Source organism: Oncorhynchus mykiss, chromosome 10, assembly GCF_057628025.1.
Source record: "Oncorhynchus mykiss isolate SJ-2025 chromosome 10, ASM5762802v1, whole genome shotgun sequence".
Lineage (NCBI taxonomy): Eukaryota > Metazoa > Chordata > Actinopteri > Salmoniformes > Salmonidae > Oncorhynchus > Oncorhynchus mykiss.
Genome location: NC_143031.1, coordinates 24,401,446 through 24,423,561, shown reverse-complemented (window position 1 = coordinate 24,423,561; position 22,116 = coordinate 24,401,446). Strand labels below are relative to the sequence as shown.

At 42.9% G+C, this 22,116-nt stretch overlaps 1 protein-coding gene across 6 annotated transcripts in view; it reads left to right on the top strand.

Moving 5' to 3' along the window:
- LOC110534869 (cell adhesion molecule 1) overlaps positions 1-22,116 on the top strand; it is a 502,342-nt gene that overhangs the window by 421,532 nt on the left and 58,694 nt on the right. For all 6 annotated transcript variants that reach the window (XM_036989933.2, XM_036989932.2, XM_036989931.2 and 3 more), the window contains 2 exons: positions 936-1,032; positions 5,020-5,192. In XM_036989933.2, coding sequence (XP_036845828.2) covers positions 936-1,032; positions 5,020-5,192 — 270 coding nt within the window. The remainder of the gene's footprint in view (positions 1-935; positions 1,033-5,019; positions 5,193-22,116) is intronic.

Here is a 22,116-nt window from a genome sequence, read left to right as displayed (position 1 = left end):
GCACTGCACATAATACAGAGGCTGATCTTTCTTCTGAACACCAAAGGGAGCTAAGGGGGGCCTTATTAGTGTTTACTTACTGTAAGGTAACATTCAAAGGTGGCCCGGGCTGATGTACCCACTTTTATAATCCTGTTTCTGTCTTAACTGTTGTTGAGAAGGACCTTTTACATAAAGCGCCCAGAGCGTCTTTGACGTCCAGACAGTCTAGTTAGCGGGGCAGATTTTTTTCTTATTTGATCTTGGTTCCCTTCCCGGATACTACAAGGACAGCAGACGGTGTTGGAAGTTCATAAACATTACAAGGACTGTCGTTAGTCTTGAAGGGACATATTTTATTTTGACTAATTGCACCCTGCAAAGGAACACCTCTAGATAACCAATCGATATCGATATAACAACTATTCCTCTATAAACGACAATTAAAAAGAAACATAAGTTTGATCTGGGGCACTCCTTCACACACTCCAACAACCTTAAAGCCAAAATCTCTGAAATGATTTTATTTTTGGTTAAGCTGTCTTGTACACGTTTGCAGCTGAATTGCAGTATATAGACAAAAAAGAAACAAGAAAAAAAGGTGATAAATAAAACCAAAGCATTCCCTGCACTAGCATCCAGGTAAACCGTCTAGAATATGATAGAGTGTGCTCTTCCAATGGTCTCTAGTTAAGTGTTGTGAAAGGATAGAAACAACTCTCAATTATATGTCCTCAGACAAGTCCTCCGGAACACTTGTTTTGTGAACTTCCCAATCACACGTCTGTACATTTCACATCACGTAGCCTGCATCAACTTGGAATGAAGAAATATTAAGCAGACTGAAGCCTAGCTACTTTATAAACTTGTAACATAACTAATGACTTGCATGTCATATTGACGCACTCTCTCCCCTCCCTCCCTCCCTCCCTCCCTCCCTCCCTCCCTCTCCACAGATAAACCGGAGGTGAAGATCATAGTCGAGTTTCCTGATGGGCTGCCAAGGGAGGGACAGAACATGGAGCTGTCATGCCAGGCCAAAGGCAAACCCCAGTAAGACACACTACACACACACACACACACACACACACACAAACACCACACAACCCACACATGTAACTTTAAATTATGATTTTGCCAAATGGCGGGTATGCAGCGAACAGAGCTCACACACAAGTGTACATCAATAACAGTGAATTAATCAAATCTCTTGGGAACCCCTCCCAAAGATAGCATATTACAACCTATTTGTTGTGATAATTGTGTTGCTCTATAACCTGTTTGTTCATATGCCTTGCGACCGTGGTATATAGGCCTAAAGGCCGAGACAATAAGAAGACACAGTGGCAGAATAAATTCAACATCACCTTTGTTTCATCACAAAACAGGAGAACAACTCTGTCCGGTGAAGTCCACAAAGTACTGTATATTGCATTGAACAAACAGTTACATGACCTACAGCATGGTCAAGCAAGTTAATGTTACTGACATTTTCTGACCACTAAACAACTATTGATTTAGAACCACAGAGTTACCGCAAGTCGCAAAGAAAACAGGAGCTGCCTCCACTATTCCGGCACCATTTCAACTTCAACATGTCAACATAATCTAATAACCTATACTTAGTCTAATACGGTGACAACAAAAAGATAACAAAAACAATTTAGTCCAGTCAACGTATGCTAAATATGATGTGGCTGTCCATGGTTCTGACTTCTGTGTGTGTGTTTGTGTGTGTTCGTGCGTGCGCGTTCGTGCAATGACCGTTTGGGACACAAACGGTCATTACATGACGCCGTCAGCCGTGCGATACCCGCGAAGACCTTACATCATTACCCAGCCTCCTGTCCCGAGGCTCATTAATTGTGAACACTACGTGTCAGATGTGTACACACACACACCACACAGGCCCCTCCCTCTCCCATTCAAGTTTTGCACTCAGCAGGGAGAGACAAGGCGGATCTCACCCGTATTAATTTAATAAAGATGAAAATACAATCAATACAGTGGGCCAGAGAATTGGAAGTCATTTTCATTAGAGCATGTGAGAGAGAGTTCTCTGAACTCATTACTAAGCTGAGATAGTGACAGGCTCTGGCCATGTGTCCATTTGTATTCTATCTACTTTCCTCTCTTCCCCCACTGCCTCCCTCCCTCTCTCTCTCTCCATCCCCCTCTCTCTCTTTCCATCCCCCTCTCTCTATCTCTCATGTGTCACCCCACCCCCCCAGTAAATCTCTTTTTCTAGGTCATTACTCCATTTTTAGGCCCGCACTGTGTGTGTGTATATTTAACCTCTGATTCCGGTTCCCTAAGATTCTTGCCCCGACGAGGGATTCTAATTTGCTCTCTCGAGCCGCCTTCCGCCACAGCCATCAAATGTTTTTTCACCCCGCCACAAAGGCGAGAGTTCAACTGTTACAGAGCTCAAACTGCTCTTTTGTTTCAAGGCTTAGCCCTTTCTTCCTCCCTTTTTTCTCTCCCTCCCTCCCTTGCTCTCTCCAAACCAAGTGTTTTCAAATGGAAGGAAACAAGTTTAACAGCAACACAAAAACAGAACAACGAGAGAGTCCTCGGCACCCACTCAAGGGACATAACGGCGTGCTAGCTAGCTAGCAGCCACCCATTGAAAGTTGCGAGAGCAAAACAGTTAAGAGGTGCTTTGCTTTTCCCCCCTCGGTACATAGCTCATCATCAAAGAAATTGGATCCAGATCCAGCACTTCCTGTAAGCTTCCTGCCAAGGTAGTGAGGGAACAAAGATGGCTGGGTAATGTAGTTAGGCCAGTAGGCCAGTTAGGCCAGGAACATAAAAGGCTCCCCACCTAAATAGCACACACATATACACGCACAAATAGTTTGGCAATCAAAGGTGAAAGAATCTCATTGGGGGTGTTGATGTTTACCCTATCGGATGCGCCCTATCGGAGCCTTAAAAGGGGCAACAAACAAGTACTTAAAAAAAATAAAATCTCTGTTAATTATATATATATATATATATATATATATATATATATACACACAGAGTATCACAAAAGTGAGTACCAGCCTCACATTTTTGTAAATATTTGAGTATATATTTTCATGTGACAACCATGAAGAAATTACACTTTGCTACAATGTAAAGTAGTGCGTGTATAGCTTGTATAACAGTGTAAATTTGCTGTCCCCTCAAAATAACTCAACACACAGCCATTCATGTCTAAACCGCTGGCACTGGTCACTGGAAGTTCAACATGGCACCTCATGGCAACAAACTAATAAAAATAATTGTTACTCTACATAAAGATGGCTGGGCTATAAGAAGATTTCCAAGACCCTGAAACTGAGCTGCAGCACGGTGGCCAAGACCATACAGCGGTTTAACTGGACAGGTTCCACTCAGAACAGGCCTCGCCATGGTCGACCAAAGAAGTTGAGTGCACGTGCTCAGCGTCATATCCAGAGGTTGTCTTTGGGAAATAGATGTATGAGTGCTGCCAGCATTGCTGCAGAGGTTGAAGGGGTGTGGGGTCAGCCTGTCAGTGCTCAGACCATACGCCGTACACTGCATCAAATTGGTCTGCTGTTGTCCCAGAAGGGCGCCTCTTCTAAAGATGATGCACAAGAAAGCCCGCAAACAGTTTGCTGAAGACAAGCAGACTAAGGACATGGATTACTGGAACCATGTCCTGTGGTCTGATGAGACCAAGATAAACTTATTTGTTTCAGATGGTGTCAAGCGTGTGTGGCGGCAACCAGGTGAGGAGTACAAAGACAAGTGTGTCTTGCCTACAGTCAAGCATGGTGGTGGGAGTATCATGGTCTGGGGCTGCATGCGTGCTGCCGGCACTGGGGAGCTACAGTTCATTGAGGGAACCATGCATGCCAACATGTACTGTGACATACTGAAGCAGAGCATGATCCCCTCCCTTCGGAGACTGGGCCGCAGGGCAGTATTGCAACATGATAACGACCCCAAACACACCTCCAAGACGACCACTGCCTTGCTAAAGAAGCTGAGGGTAAAGGTGATGGACTGGCCAAGCATGTCTCCAGACCTAAACCCTATTGAGCATCTGTGGGGCATCCTCAAACGGAAGGTGGAGGAGTGCAAGGTCTCTAACATCCACCAGCTCCGTGATGTCGTCATGGAGGAGTGGAAGAGGACTCCAGTGGCAAACTGTGAAGCTCTTGTGAACTCCATGGTTAAGGCAGTGCTGGAAAATGATGGTGGCCACACAAAATATTGACACTTTGGGCCCAATTTGGACATTTTCACTTAGGGGTGTACTCACTTTTGTTGCCAGCGGTTTAGACATTAATGGCTGTGTGTTGAGTTATTTTGAGGGGACAGCAAATTTACACTGTAATACAAGCTGTACACTCACTACTTTACATTGTAGCAAAGTGTAATTTCTTCAGTGTTGTCACATGAAAAGATATACTCAAATATTTACAAAAATGTGAGGCTGGTACTCACTTTTGTGATATACTGTGTGTGTGTGTATATATGACATACTGAAGCAGAGCATGATCCCCTCCCTTCGGACTTTCAACTCCCTCCAAAGATTTTCTATGGAGTTGAGATCTGGAGACTGGCTAGGCCACTCCAGCACCATCATTTGCAAATAAATTTATTTTAAAATCCTACAATGCGATTTTCTGGATTTTTTTTCTCATTTTGTCTGTCATAGTTGAAGTGTACCTATGATGAAAATTACAGGCCTCTCTCATATTTTTAAGTGGGAGCACAATTGGTGGCTGACTAAATACTTTTTTGCCCCACTGTATATATATATACTTTTAGTGGTGATTGATTTAGCTCGCCAGGTACAAAGGAACCATTTGAATATAGTCCAAAAAAGGTAACCTGTCTTTATTTGAAATTATTTGGCATAACATGTATTCAAGGTCTAGGGGAAACAATGTGTGTGACCAGTGAAATGACTGTCCCCTCGCTCTCCTATGGAGCCAATAGAAAAGTTCCAAAAGTGCAAACACTGCTTATTTGATCACTGAGTGACATTGCTGTCCCCTCTCTCTCTCTCTCTCTCTGTAGTCCCCAGCAGATCAACTGGGTGAAGGTGGACGATGACCTTCCCTCACACGCCCTCATCACCGGCCCGGACCTGTACATCGGGAACCTTAACAAGACCTACAACGGCACCTACCGCTGCTTCGCTGCCAACTCAGTGGGCGAGTCGTATGACGACTACATCCTCTACGTCTACGGTACGTACCTCTCGATTCAACACGGTCTCTCCCTCTTTATCTTTCAATCCTCCCCCTCTCTGACTATAGTACCAGTCAAAAGTTTGGACACACCTACTCATTCAAGGGTTTTTCTTTATTTTTACAGTAGAATAATAGTGAAGACATCAAAACTATGAAATAACACATATGGAATCATGTTGTAACCAAAAAAAGTGTTAAACAAATCAAAATATATTTTGTATTTGAGATTCTTCAAAGTAGCCACCCTTTGCCTTGATGACCTCTTTGCATACTCTTGGCATTCACCTGGAATGCTTTTCCAACAGTCTTGAAGGGTTTGCACATATGCTGAGCACTTGTTGGCTGCTTTTCCTTCACTCTGCAGTCCAACTCATCGGGTTGGAGGTCGGGTGATTGTGGAGGCCAGGTCATCTGATGCAGCTCTACATTCTTCTTCTTGGTCAAATAGCCCTTACACAGCCTGGAGGTGTGTTGGGTCATTGTCCTGTTGAAAACAAATGATAGTCCCACTAAGCACAAACCAGATGGGATGGCGTATTGCTGCAGAATGCTGTGGTAGCCATGCTGGTTAAGTGTGCCTTGAATTCTAAAAAATTCAACCACCGTGTCACCAGCAAAGCACCCCCACACCATCACACCTCGTCCTTCATGCTTCACCTTGGGAACCACACATGCGGAGATCATCTGTCCACCTTCTCTGCATCTCACAAAGACACAGCGGTTAGAACCAAAAATCTAAAACCTGGACTCATCAGACCAAAGGACAGATTTCCACTGATTTAATGTCCATTGCTTGTGTTTCTTGGCCCAAACAAGTCTCTTCTTCTTATTGGTGTCCTTTGGTAGTGATTTCTTTGTAGAAATTCTACCATGAAGGCCTGATTCACGCAGTCTCCTCTGAACACTTGATGTTGAAATGTGTCTGTTAATTGAACTCTGAAGCCTTTATTTGGGCAGCAATTTCTGAGGCTGGTAACTCTAATGAACTTATCCTCTGCAGCAGAAGTAACTCTGGGTCTTCCTTTCCTGTGGTGGTCCTCATGAGAGCCAGTTTCTTCATAGTGCTTGATGGTTTTTGCGACTGTACTTGAAGAAACGTTCAAAGTTCTTGAAATAATCCGCTTTGACTGACATGTCTTAAAGTAATGATGGACTGTCATTTCTCTTTGCTTATTTGAGCTGTTCTTGCCATTCTATGCCATAATATGCATTAAGAAGGAAAGAAATTCCACAAATTAACTTTTAACAAGGCACACCTGTTAAAATGGGCAATAGGGATGCATAACAGAGAGGTTTCAAAAACAGGGGCACTTCCTGATTGGATTTTTCTCAGGTTTTAGCCTGCAATTTCAGTTCTGTTTAACTCACAGACAAAATTGTGACAGTTTTGGAAACTTTAGAGTGTTTTCTATCCCAATCTGTCAATTATATGCATATTCTAGCATCTGGTCCTGAGAAATAGGCCGTTCACTTTGGAAACTTTATTTTTACTTATTTTCCACCATAATTTCCAAATAAATTCATTAAAAATCCTACAATGTGATTTTCTGGATTTTTTTTTCTCATTTTGTCTGTCATAGTTGAAGTGTACCTATGATGAAAATTACAGGCCTCTCTTATCTTTTTAAGTGGGAGAACTTGCACAATTGGTGGCTGACTAAATACTTTTTTGCCCCACTGTATTTGAAAAACACCCTGAGGATTGATTATAAAAAACGTTTGACATTTTTCTGTGGACATTATGGATATAATTTGGAATTTTTGTCTGCGTTGTCGTGACCGCTCTTTCCGGTGGATTCCTGGGCATAACGCAGCAAACTAACGGAGGTATTTGGATATAAAAAATATCTTTATGGAACAAAAGGAACATTTGTTGGGAGTTAACTGGGAGTTTCGTGAGTGAAAACATCCGAAGATCATCAAAGGTAAAGGATGAATTTGATTGCTTTTCTGATTTTCGTGACCAAGTTACCTGATGCTAGGTGTACTTATTGTTTTGTTATGCTATCGATAAACTTACACAAACGCTTGTATTGCTTTCGCTGTAAAGCATAATTTCAAGATCTGAGACGACAGGGTGATTAACAAATGGCTAAGCTGTGTTTTGCAATATTGCACTTGTGATTTCCTGAATATGAATATTTTCTAGTAATATTATTTGACTGTGGCACTATACTATTCAGCGTTGCTGATGACAATTATACCGCATCCGGGATGGGTGGTTCAGAGAGGTTAATTGAAATGCATTCCAGGTGACTACCTCATGAAGCTGCTTGTGAGAATGCCAAGACTGTGCAAAGTTGTCATCAATGCAAGGGGTGGCTACTTTGAAGAATATAACATAAGTTTAACACTTTTTTTGGTTTTACTACATGATTCCATATGTGTTATTTCATAGTTTTGATGTCTTCACTATTATTCTACAATGTAGAAAATAGTAAAAAATTAAGTAAAGTAGGTGTGTCCAAACTTTTGACTGGTAATGTACATGCTCTGCGTGTATGGTACGTACCTTCCACCACCTTCTCTCTGTCTCTCTTTTTATCCCCCATCCCCTATCTCTCTCTCTTCCCTCTGATATTCTATATTCATGGTACGTATCTCTTTATCCCCCATTCCCTCTCTCTCTATCCCCCATTCCCTCTCTCTCTCTCTCTCATTCCCTCTCTCTCTCTTCCCCTCTCTCTCTCCCCACAGCGTTATCTGAACACAGTTCAATACCATTGATTCCAATGACATTTCCTTCCCTGCAGGACATTACCATCTAATCTGGCCATTTTCCCTCCGCAAAATGTACTCGGCTGATATAGCTTACTAAGCCTGCGGGAGAAATAATTTGGCTGCTATTTTCAGCAGGCATTAATGGACTGAGAATAACCTTTTTGAAAAAGGGCTTGTTGCCTGACAGATGAATGAGTTGCTGAATAATGGAAGAGCAGGAGGTAGTGTTAATGACGAATGTGGTAAAACAACGAGGCTCGTGAAAGACTGAAGCGTTTTTTCCACCTTTTTTTGCCCTTGTTAAATGTGTTTATGGACGGAGACGTTTGGATTGATAGATGAAGCTAGGGAATGTGTGTCTGTATGTTAAGTGTTAGACAAAGATAGAGAGATGGGCAGTGAGTGAGTTGTATTCATAAACATTTAGTGTATGTGAACACAGTCACTCTGCCATCACAGACAATATATGACGATCAGCGAGTCCCGGTTCTTTCTCCCACTTCTCACTGCTTGTTTTCCAAAAGTTAGCCTCAGCTCAAGGTTTAAATGCTGTGGTTGGTAATTGCACCAGGGTTTTTTCCACATCTCTCCACCAGCTTTGAACCTCCGCTCTGGGCATGTGAGAATGCCCGCTCCTTTTCCCTCCTCTCCTACTGTGAGAAACAAACACAGGCAACACGTGGACTGCAGAAAAGAGAAAAAGATAGAGGCTGATGTTAATGGGAAGAGAGCTATGATAATAGAGGCTCTGTCTGCTCTTTGATGACTTTGGTTTCTGCACCCCCGCTCTAACATTTAGGTAGTGCCTGTAATGGCATCATATTCCCTACATAGTCCACCACATTTGATCTAAGCCCTGTGGGCCCAGGTCAAAAGTAGTGCACTATATCGGGAATAGGGTGCCGTTAACCACTCAGCCCTACTGTAATTCAGTCGTGCATCAGGTCCCACATTAAACTTGGTAATGAAGGGATGTACAGGACAATGCAGGGTCCGGGCTGTCTGCGCCTAATCTTGCGCCATGTTCCTCTAACACACACATGCAAGTGTGCACAAAATTCACCGGAGTGGCAAGATGTTAGCGAAGCGAACGCACTGACACTGAAATATTCTCCCCTCTCTCCAGCTCTCAACTCAAAGACAGACAGTGATGGCATCTGTGTGTAGCTGCACACATTCCCCTTCAAATTAACAGACAGACATCTTCTTATTACAAACACAGCAGCCCCGACGTATCGGAGATGGCAAGCGAGTCACACACACTGACATACAAACAGAGATGCACACACATGTAATACAAATGTTGTCTGAGCCATTATGAAAATGTACCTCAGGGTTCTGCTAAAATACATAATGAAAAAATCAAATCTTCAAAAGTGAGTAATGTGTGTGTGACATTCAGAGATTTTTGTAGTTTAGTGTTTATTTCAGGTATTACTAGCTACACTGGTACTACATGTTTTCACTATAATGCACTTTCCTGCTGGTTAAGTTGTGGGAAATTACAATAGGAAATCCATTTGAGTTATTACTGTCCCAGTATGCTCAGTGGGGGGCTCAATATCCTCTAGGTTGGAGTGGTCTGGAAATGCAATGTGTTATAGGCTTTCCCCACCCTTCCATCATTTACCATTCACTCCTGAACCAATCAAAGCCACGTACAGTAAGTCAAGAAACCTCCCTATCCCTCCCCATCCTGCCTCCCTTCAGTCACCAGGCAGAACAGATGTAGCACTGGCCCCCATACCTCTAATACGTTTGTTTCCTCGACTATTGTGAAACTAAGTGATGGAGAGCACCGGGAGTGCAGCTGACACTAACCTGGTTACCGGGAGAAAGAATGCATTCCCCAGTACCCATTTCTTCAAGTGGCCCGTGGATAAAGGAAAATCGGTGGGGCCCTGCAGTCGAATGAGATCTAGCACCCAGGACTTTAACCAGTTTACAGAGCCAGCGTTAACCTAATTAACAGGACCTCCTTCCTTCCCAAGCTCTGCCTTTTAGTCCTCCGTGCTCTGCGGCTTGTCGCTCTCCTCTCGGCTCCCTAAGACTTCCACCTCCTCCTCCTTCCAGGGGTTTTCTCCTCCCAGCCCCTGGCATCGGCGCTGAAGAACCATTGCTGCTGTTGGCGATACACTCTACAAAACTGGTCTGGAGTGGAGCTTTGTTTATCCCAACCACCAACACCTGACCTGAGTCAAGTGTCGCAAACAGTTTGTGGAAATGGAAGTTGTATTATTGTGTGGCCGGTACAGTATTAATGCCCCCTGTAAGGAGACACACAGCCAAAGCTGAAAAAATTTATCGGACCCTTTACAGTAACCTTGTTAGCCTTCATCCTACAGCTGTATCTACAATCTGGCTTGGAAAATGAAAAGCATAATGAAAAACATTGTCGCAAATAAAGAGCCACCGGTTCCTAATAACCTAGTATAGGGGAACATATTTTGTCATCAGATGTGACTCACAATCAGGCAGCCTAACTGGAGAAAATCTACAGGACACCAGCTGCAGGGAAACAACATGTGCAGTCCTGCCACAGCCAGACCCACTCCCATCAGCCAGCCAATATAATGAAGTCGTAAATTCTCTCCTCATGACAACCTCCTCCAACGCCCATTCTTAACCAGGGTCTTGTGCTCGTTCATTGCTCCTGGTTAGGGCTCGGGCTGGCACTTCAATTTGCAAGGCAGCCTGAGATCAATGGTAGACTATGAGATAATGTCAGACATGGCTAGTGACTACTGTGACACGCATAACATGCAAATGTGTAGAATCAGATCAAATCATATTTTATTTGCAGCATACACATATTTAGCAGATGTTATTGCGGGTGTAGCGAAATGCTTGTGTTCCTAGCTCCAACAGTGTAGTAGTATCGAACAATACAGAAATATATACTGTGCCTTCAGAATGTATTCAGACCCCTTGACGTTTTCCACATTTTGTTACGTTACAGCCTTATTCTAAAATGGGTTTAATAAAAATAAATCCTCAGCAATCTATACACAATACCCCATGATGACATAGCAAAACAGGTTTTCTGAATTCTTTGCACATGTATTAAAAATTTAAAACAGATACCTTATTTACATAAGTAAGCTCCAGAATAATCTGCTCTCAGGAACTAAACTGGCTGCCTGTAGAGGCTATGGTGCCCAGATGAGACTGGGTATGGTTTACAGGAATATTTGTGGTTCTGCGCCCAGATATCTAACTGATTACTTACCCCATGTTAAAGATGCACACAATCACAGCACCAGATCAGGTGTTGCTAATGTGTGCTTATACATGTAATGCTGGGAAAGGTACTTTCTTGAATACTGGAGCCTCAGAGTGGAACATCCTTTCTGGGCTGCTTTAAAAAAAGTTAAAACAGTTTGATGTGTTCTGTGCCTATTCAATATACCTTACGATGCAACTGCAATGATGACATAGTAGTTCTTCTTCTTTGTTTTTGTTTTATTATCTCGCTGTCAACTGTGTGCAACGGTGTTGATCTTGCCTAGCCATCTTGTCTCAAGAGGACCACAATGGAAATAAGTCCCAGACTTTGTGTGTTATCCTCAAGAATTTTACTAATGTGCATGTATGGCTTTTCAAGTTTTATGTGTGCTTGTTTTTTAAAATGGTCAAGTTAATAAACTAAACAAAAATAACACATTTAGCTGCCATAACTGCAACCAAATGTTTCCTGTAGTTGTTGATTAGACTCTCACATCGCTGTGGAGGAATTTTAGCTCACTCTTGCATGCAGAACTACTTTAACTCAGCGACATTTGTCGGTTTTCAAGCATGAACTGCTCGTTTCAAGTCCTGCCACATCTCAATTGGGATTAGGTCTGGCCATTCCAAAAAGTCAAACGTGTTGCTTTTTAACCATTTTCATGTAGACTTGATTGTGTATTTTGGATCATTGTCTTGCTGCATGACCCAGTTGCGCTTCATTTTCAGCTCACAGACGGATGACCTGAGTTTTCCTGTAGAATTCTCTGATACAGAGCAGAACTCATGTTTCCTTCTATTAAGGCAAGTTGTCCAGGTACTGAAGCAGCAAAGCATCCCCAAACCATCACACTACCACCACCATGCTTGACTGTTGGTATGAAGTTCTTACTGTGGAATACAGTGTTTGATTTTCGTAGACACAATGGGACCCATCTCATCCAAAAGGTTGACTCAATTTTGCCAAAAAGCACCTGGAAGCACTTGGATGATCATCAAGACTCTTGGAAGAATGTTCTATGGACAGATGAGTCAAAAGTATAACTTTTTGGGTGACATGAGTCCCATGTATGCCTATATGTAAATATGGGCCTCACAATGGGCCTCAGGATCTCGTCACAGTATTTCTGTGCATTCAAATTCAGTTTGTTGTCCGTAGCTTATGCCTGCCCTTACCATAACCCCACCGCCACCATGGGGTATTTCGTTGACATCAGCAAACCGCTCGCCCACACAACACCATACACGTCTGTGGACGAATTGACAAATTCTCTAAAATGACGTTGGGGGCGGCTTATGGAATAGAAATTAATATTAGATTATCTGACAATAGCTCCGGTGGACATTCCTGCAGTCAGCAATCCAAATGCACGCTCCCTCAAAACTTGAGACATCTGTGGTAATGTGTTGTGTGACAAAACATCACATTTTAGAGTGGCCTTTTCTTGTCCCCAGCACAAGGTGCACCTTTGTAATGATCATGCTGTCTCTTCAGATTCTTGCTATGCAACACTTGTCAGGTGGATGGTTTATCTTGGCAAAGGAGAAATGCTCACTAACAGGGATGTAACCACATTTGTGAACCAAATTTTAGAGAAATAAGCTTTTTCTGTGAGTATGGAACATTTCTGGGATCTTTATTTTAGCTCATGAAACATGGGACCAACACTTTTTTATTTTTGTTCAGTGTAGGATTGATTTTGACTAGAAAACAGTATATACAGCCTCCCGAGTGACACTGCGGTCTAAGGCACTGCATCGCAGTGCTTGAGTCGTCACTACAGACCCGGGTTCGATCCAAGGCTGTGTCATAACCGGCCATGCCCAGGATTCCCATAGGGCGACGCACAATTGGCCCAGCGTCGTCCGGGTTAGGGGAGGGTTTGACTGGGGGGGCTTTACTTGCGGGCTCTAGCGACTCCTTGTGGCGGGCCGGGTGCCTGCATGCTGTCCTCGGTCATCAGGCGAACGGTGTTTCCTCGGACACATTGGTGCAGGTTAGCTGGCGGTTATTAAGAAGCGAGGTTAGGCGCGTCATGTTTCGGAGGACGCATGACTTGAGCCCGTTGGGGAGTTGCAGCAATGAGACTGGATCACAATTGGATATCATGAAATTGGGGAGAAAAAGGAGGTAAAAGGGGGCCTTCCTCTGACACCGCCTAGTATATACAGTGGGGCAAAAAAGTATTTAGTCAGCCACCAATTGTGCAAGTTCTCCCACTTAAAAAGATGAGAGAGGCCTGTAATTTTCATCATAGGTACACTTCAACTATGACAGACAAAATGAGAAAACAAATCCAGAAAATCACATTGTAGCATTTGTAATGAATTTATTTGCAAATTATGGTGGAAAATAAGTATACGTTGACCTGTTTAAAGGTCTTGCTCACATCGTGATCACACAGTCGTCCGGAACAGCTGGTGCTCTCATGCATGCTTCAGTGTTGCTTGCCTCAAAGCAAGCGTAAAAGGCATTAAGCTCGTCTGGTAGACTCGCGTCACTGGGCAGCTCGTGGCTGGGTTTCCCTTTGTGGTCCGTAATATTTTTCAAGCCCTGCCACATCAAATCTAATTTATTTATAAAGCCCTTCTTACATCAGCTGATATTTCAGCTGCAGCAAGCAATGCAGGTGTAGAAGCACGGTGGCTAGGAAAAACTCCCTAGAAAGGCCAGAACCTAGGAAGAAACCTAGAGAGGAACCAGGCTATGAGGGGTGGCCAGTCCTCTTCTGTCTGTGCTGGGTGGAGATTATGACAGAACATGGCCAAGATGTTCAAATGTTCATAGATGACCAGCAGGGTCAAATAATAATAATCACAGTGGTTGTCGAGGGTGCAACAGGTCAGCACCTCAGGAGTAAATGTCAGTTGGCTTTTCATAGCCAACCATTCAGAGTATCTCTACCGCTCCTGCTGTCTCCAGAGAGTTGAAAACAGAAGGTCTGGTACACGTCCAGTGAACAGGACAGGGTTCCACAGCCGCAGGCAGAGAACAGCTGAAACCGGAGCAGCAGCACGGCCAGGTGGACTGGGTACAGCAAGGAGTCATCAGGCCAGGCAGTCCCGAGGCATGGTCCTAGAGCTCAGGTCCTCCTCCGAGAGAGAAAGAGAGATGTAGCTGCTCTGTCCTGCCGATGCACGGAGAATCAAATCAAATGTATTTATATAGCCTTTTGTACATCAGCTGATATCTCAAAGTGCTGTACAGAAACCCAGCCTAAAACCCCAAACAGCAAGCAATGCAGGTGTAGAAGCAGGGTGGCTAGGAAAAACTCCCTAGAAAGGCCAAAACCTAGGAAGAAACCTAGAGAGGAACCAGGCTATGTGGGGTGGCCAGTCCTCTTCTGGCGAGATTATAACAGAACATGGCCAAGTGTTCAAATGTTCATAAATGACCAGCATGGTCCAATAATAATAAGGCAGAACAGTTGAAACTGGAGCAGCAGCACGGCCAGGTGGACTGGGGACAGCAAGGAGTCATCATGTCAGGTAGTCGTGAGGCATGGTCCTAGGGCTCAGGTCCTCCGAGAGAGAGAGAATTAGAGAGAGCAGACTTAAATTCACACAGGACACCGAATAGGACAGGAGAAGTACTCCAGATATAACGACCCTAGCCCCCCGACACATAAACTACTGCAGCATAAATACTGGAGGCTGAGACAGGAGAAGACAGCCAGGTCTTTATTATCCTTGTTGTCATTCAGCCACGTCTCAGTGAAACATAAGATATTCGTTTTTAATGTCCCGTTGGTAGGATAGTCTTAATCGCAGATCGTCCAGTTTGTTTTCCAATGACTGCACAATGGCCAATAATACGGAGGGAAGTGGTGGTTTACCTACTTGTCGGCAAATTCTTACAAGGCTCCCCACCCTCCTCCCCCTTTTTTTCTTCACGCTGATGACAGGGATTTGGTCCTTGTCTTGACAAAGCAGTATATCCTTTTTGTCTGACTTTTATTTTACATTTTTTAACCCTTATTTTACCAGGGAAGTTGACTGAGAACACATTCTCATTTACAGCAATGACCTGGGGAATAGTTACAGCGGAGAGGAGGAGGGATGAATGAGCCAATTGTGAGCTGGGGAGGATTAGGTGGCCATGATGGTATGAGGGACAGCTTGGGAATTTAGCCAGGACACCGGGGTTAACATCCCTACTCTTAAGATAAGTGCCATGGGATCTTTAGTGACCAAAGAGAGTCAGGACACCCGTTTAACGTCCCATCTGAAAGACGGCACCCTACACAGGGCAATGTCCCCAATCACTGCCCTGGGGCATTGGGATAATTTTTTTGACCAAAGGAAAGGGTGCCTCCTACTGGCCCTCCAACACCACTTCCAGCAGCATCTGTTCTCCCATCCAGGGACTGACCAGGACCAAACTCATTAATGAAAAAAATATTTGTCCAGTTTGAGGTGAGTAAACACTTCTGATATCCAGAAGCTCTTTTCAGTCCTAAGAGACTGTAGCAGCAACATTATGTACAAAATGAGTTTCAAACAATGTGAAAAAACAAACAAAATAGCACAGTTGGTTAGGAGCTCGTAAAACTGCAGCCATCCTCTCCGGCGCCATTATCCCTGCTGTCTCCTGAAGTCCATGAACACCTCCATTGTTTTGTTGACGTTGAGGGAGAGGTTATTTTTCCGGCACCACTGTTCCAGGGCCCTCACCTCCTCCCTCTAGGCTGTCTAGTCATCGTTGGTAATCAGGACTAACACTGTTGTGTCGATATCAGCCTTCAATATGGAAGAGATAGCTTCTCTCCATCTTTATGGTTGAATAACATACAATTGCATAATTAGGAAATTGTACTGCTTCCCACGATGCAAGATGGCATTGATTTACCCCAGCGAAGATGGGCTACAGTAATTTGCAGAGGGGTCTCCGTGCTATTCACTCCCTCTAATGAAAATGAACACAATTAGGTTAACATACGAACAGATGCCATTCAAAACACATGAGTGGGCCCGACAAGGGACATTTCCCCTCGCAACCCCACACAGCGTTTATTAATGCGTAATTGTCCGCCCCTTGATTGCGTGAGACAAGCATTCACCGCAGGTGTGTCGTTGGCTTCCAACGGCCATTGTTAGCTTGGTGCCGTTGCCAGAGACTGTAATTGTTTTCCTTACCTCTTCTTTTCATCCTCTCCTCCTCCTAAGAGAGGCCCCCATCAATATAATTTCTCATATCATTCAGCTGGCAGATTTGGGAGAGGTAGGGGGGTTTCTAATTCTTTGCGCGGCAAGTGCCGGGCACCATCCCATTGCTGTGCGGGTGACAGAGGGATGCCCAGCGCCTCGCTAAGAGTCGCCTTGCGGGGGGGGGGGGGGGGTCACTCCTCTGTGCTGTTCATTAGCTTTTAATTGGAGTCAACCACCCCCAGTGCTCTTTTGGCAGTGGGAGATGTGTGTGCTTCAGTTATTGTTATTGTGCTGTAGTGTCACATCATTCACCCATCTCCACACTTATTTAATTTATCTCTGGAATGATTGAGTACGAGGGATTTTAATCAGAACGAAAGTTCTACCTGTGTTTTGACCTCTAGTTTTTATTGACATACCGCCTTGCACTACGGGGCCTAGTCATAAGAGGTGCGGATATTTACTTTATCAACCTCAATCTGTTTTTAGCCTTTGGATATGCAAAACTTAAGGGGATGCACTATTATTGAGTTTCGAAGGGCTCAGGATGAGATTTGACCGGATTACTTTCCACTCCTCTCCAATATATAAAGCTATGGTTGGTAGGGAAATCCACAGCCCAAAGTACAGTATACTTTAAGAGCTCTATTAGCCAGATTGTTCTGTTTTCCTCATTGACTTGAGTGAGGTTCTTATACTACACCCCATGTGCCAGTATGCCACTCCCACACCTCTCTTTTGGTTAAAGGATTAATTGGCCTGTTGCCTGCCTGCCTCTCCCCTCCGTATGTCTGTGTATGTCTGCTGTTTCATATCCAACTGAGCAAATTTTCAGAGGTGTGTTTATACTCCGCTGTCTAAGGGGATAAAAACGAGACACAGGAAGTGAAATAAGTATTTTAATGCAGCCTCCGCTCCAAGAACTCTGGGACTATTCTTAATCTGCCCCGGTATACAAACCACAGTGACTCAACAGGGAAACTCACTCAGCTTCCCATATTTGAAGTCAATAAGCTTCCACTGCGTTTGATACAACATCACTGGAATAGGAGGTAGTGTGGAGTGCTGCTTTTTGTAAGGAAACCTTGCTTAATATTTGCTCCAGTTGAGCCTGTTTGGAGGGTGGCAAGCAGGGGAAGTATAGATCTTATTATCGCTGCCAAGTTTTTAATGAGCTATTGACACCGATGAACCCAAACATCTGCTGGGCCCTCGCAGTTCATTATGGGATAAATCCAATTAAGTAGCACCACCACCAAGCTCGAGTTTGTCAGCTCCCGACGTGTGTGAAACTCATCAGTGGCACAAGCCCAGTTAGTAAGGCTCCCGCCGCAAGATAGTCCCCCCTATTTGTCTGTTCAGCCATTCTTTTTTCAAGCCTCTATTTATAGGAATGGAATATGTTCTTTGTTAGAAATAATACAAAAAAAATAATCTAAGATTAACGGAGTGTGTACAAATGCAGACCGCCTCAAGGCCGGGTTGGTTTGATTCTGAAATTGTTCCAGGCTGGATTCTCAAAGCGATGCGGGTCGTTCCACGAAATGAGTTCCTTTTGGGTCGTGTAACTTTTGATTTCACTGAACTTTTACATTCTGTCATGAAGAACACATGTTCAACTTAATAAAAAACATGTTTTCCCAATTCAAGAGGTTAAATAAAAAATATATACTATAGTGAATTCCTATTAAGTTCCCAAAAAAGTAACAGGGTTGACGATTTAATTTAAATCAGCCATAAATCCCCTTGTGACAGAGGTACTGAAGCTTGTTGTGTGTAGCAGGGGTGGGCAATTGAATGCAAGCTTAAAAATAAAATAAAAAATGAAATTGTTAAAATAATTAAAATTCAGTGTATGGGTAACAGGTTTGACATGTTTGATTTTTTCTTTTTAAGGAATGGTTTCACCAACAAGTAATTCAGTCCACATAAAAGGGTTGACCATAAAATAAAAATATCAATAATCACATGAAAAAATGTATGATCTTCAAATATGACTTTGTCAAAGCAACAAAATAACTAGGGCTTTACAATGATGGTGGGTTAAAATCTTCCTAGAAGTCACAGAGACTACTCAGAGGGACATGTCAAAATGCTGAAATTGGCAATTTAAGTCTTTATTCATATATAAAATCTGACATGTTGAATTTTCCATGTGGTCTATATTAAAGGGCACTTCATTTAATATAACAGGCTTTTAAAATATCAAAGGGACGCAAAACGGAACCATTTTGTGAACATGAACGCTCTCTAATAATGAATTACTTTCTTCTCCACACGTGTGCCTATTTAATAAGGTGAAAAAGCCTCCTGGAGTCTAACAGAATACATTACAACAAAATATACTGAACAAAAAAATAAATGCAACATGCAACAATTTCAAAAATGTACTGAGGTACAGTTCATATCAGGAAATCAGTTATTTGAAATAAATTAATTAGGCCTTAATCTATGGATTTCACATGACTGGGAATACAGATATGCATCTGTTGGTCACAGATACCGTTAAAACAAAATGGGCCTCATCTTCTTGTCACGGTATCTCTGTGCATTCAAATTGATAAAATACAATTGTGTTCGTTGTCCGGAGCTTAAGCCTGCCCATACCATAACGCTACCGCCACCACTCTGTTCACAACGTTGACATCAGAAAACCGCTCGCGCAGACGATGCCATACACGTGGTCTGCAGTTGTGAGGCAGGTTGGAGGTACTGCCAAATTCTCTAAAATGACTTTTGGTAGATAAATTAACATTCATTTACCTGGCAACAGCTCTGGTGGGCACTCCTGCAGTCAGCATACCAATTGCACTCTCCCTCAAAACTTGACACGTCTGTGGCATTGTGGTGTTTGACAAAACTGTACATTTTAGAGTGTCCTTTTATTGTCCCCAGCACAAGGTGCACCTGTGTAATGATCATGCTGTTTAATCAGCTTCTTGATATGCCAGATCTGTCAGGTGGATGGATTATCTTGGCAAATGAGAAATCCTCACTAACGTGGATGTAAATACATTTGTGCACAACATTTAAGAGAAATAAGCTTTTGTGCATATGGAACATTTCTGGGATATTTTATTTCAGCTCATGAAACATGGGACCAACACTTTACATGTTGCTTTTATATTTTTGTTCGGTGTACACTACCAGTCAAAAGTTTAAGAACCTCGACTCATTCAAGGGTTTTTCTTTATTTTTATAATTTTCTAGAATGAAAGTGAAGACATCAAAACTATGAAATAACACACATGGAATCATGCAGTAACAAAAAAGTGTTAAACAAATCAAAACGTATTTTATATTTGAGATTCTTCAAAGTAGCCACCCTTTGCCTTGATGACAGCTTTGCACACTCTTGGCATTCTCTCAACCAGCTTCATGAGGTAGTCACCTGGAATGCATTTCAATTGACATGTGTTAAAAGTTAATTTGTGGAATTTCTTTCCTTAATGCATTTGAGCCAATCAGTTGTGTTGTGACAAGGTAGGGGGGTAAACAGAAGATAGTATTTTACTAAGTCCATGTTATAGTAAGAAAAGCTCAAATAAGCAAAGAGAAATGACAGTTCATTATTACTTAAAGAGATGAAGGTCAGTCAATCCCGAAAATTTCTACCCTGAAATGTTCTTCAAGTGCAGTCGCAAAAACCATCAAGTGCTATGATGAAACTTGAGCTCATGAGGACCACCAAAGGAATGGAATACCCAGAGTTACCTCTGCTGCAGAGGATATGTTATTTATAGTTACCAGCCTCAGAAATTGCAGCCCAAATAAATGCTTCACAGAGTTCAAGTAACAGACACATCTCAACATCAACTGTTCAGAGAAGGCTGTGTGAATCAGGCCTTCATGGTCTAATTTCTGCAAAGAAACCACTGCTAAAGGACACCAATAAGAAGAAGAGACTTGCTTGGGCCAAGAAACACGAGCAATGGACATTCGACCGGTGGAAATTTGTCTGTTGATCTGGAGTCCAAATTGGAGATTTTTGGTTCAAACCGCCATGTCTTTGTGAGATGCGGTGTGGGTGAACGGATGATCTCCGCATGTGTATTTCCCAACGTAAAGCAGGGAGGAGGAGGTGTGGGGGTGCTTTGATGGTGACACTGTCTGTGATTTATTTAGACTTCAAGGCACATCTAACCAGCATCTGGTTTGGGTTTAGTGGGACTATCATTTGTTTTTCAACAGGACAATGACCAATACACTTCCAGGCTGTGTAAGGGCTATTTGACCAAGAAGGTGAGTGATGGAGTGCTGCATCAGATGACCTCGCCTCCACAACCCTCCGACCTCAACCCAATTGAGATGGTTTGGGATGAGTGAATGAAAAGCAGCCAACAAGTGCTCAGCATATGTGGAAACAGCATTCCAGGTGAAGCTTGTTGAAAGAATGCCAAGAGTGTGCAAAGCTGTCATCAAGGCAAACGGTGGCTACTTTGAAGAATCTCAAATTTAAATATATTTGTTAAACACTTTTTTGTTTACTACATGATTCCATATGTGTTATTTTATAGTTTTGATGTCTTCACTATTATTCTACAATGTAGAAAATAGTTTTTTATTTTACTTTAAAAACTTTGAATGAGTCGGTGTTCTAAAATATTGACCGGTAGTGTATATTACAACTGTTCCTCTTTGTCTAATGTACTGAAGTAAAGTACAGTTTAAATATACCCCTTTACATGGACAAGATGATCAACTATAGGCACTTCATCAATCTACTTTCTTCTTCTTAACGCCAAGCTGACTTCTTCAGTCAGTGTAGAAACACATCATGCCACTACTCCCCATCATGCCACTACTCACCAAGCTCCCTCCTGTCTCACCTTTGGCAAAGATAATCAACATGGGTGCACTGTTCCGAAAAACGACGTAAAAGCAACTGCCCTGTCAAAGCACGCCTTATGAATCACAGGGAGTTTGGGACAGGTAACAACTAAGCTCTGACATCCCATGATCCATGAATGTACTTTATTGACAAGCCAAACATACAAATCTCTTTAAGTACCTCTCCCTTGGAGAAATATGCTGGCAAACTCGTCCACTTGTCGTCCCCCCTGGGGAGATGGAAAGTGCTACAGATATACCGACGGTATCCTGGATGGGCTCCAGTAGAGGGAAGGTGACCCTTGTATACACCACAAGATGGCCGCCGACTTTGAGTGTTGTTGACGTGAAGAAACATTTGGAAAGATGTATAGCTGCCCATTGTGATTTGATCTTCGTAGTAAAATTAAAGAATGTGTGTTTCAGTCCGGGAAAAACTAAAGGGATATGGCACCAGTGAACCCAATTGGTTATGGTTAGGGTTAGAGTTATGGGTTGGCATGCTAGTCACATCTGTAAGTCACACCTGTTTTATTTACCCCAGCTTTTACCTCTGGAAGGGCAATTGAAAATGTTCAATAGCCTTGGTTACATCCCAAATGAAACCCTCTTTTTTTCTGTGTGCACTACTTACTGGTCAAAATAGTGCACTGTAATGGGAATAGGATGCCATTTGAGACACAGCCCTAGTCAACACCAAGTATGCTTAAATTTTGAGGTGAAGTCATAGCAGAGGTCCTTAGATTTCCCTCTAATCTCTTTTGACATCATTCATAAGCTATGAAAACAGCTCACTGGCATATGCTCATTTCAGACACACAAGTTGCAGCTAGTATTACAAACTGTCAGGCAGAACCAAAAGCAATGAAAGTGATGGAGATATTGAACCAGATACAAGCACCATTTCTTCATTTCTTTACCTTCAAGCTTGAATCAAATGTATTTTGACTACAGGTGTAGGCTAACAGTGCAATGCTTACTTACGGGCTCTTCCCAA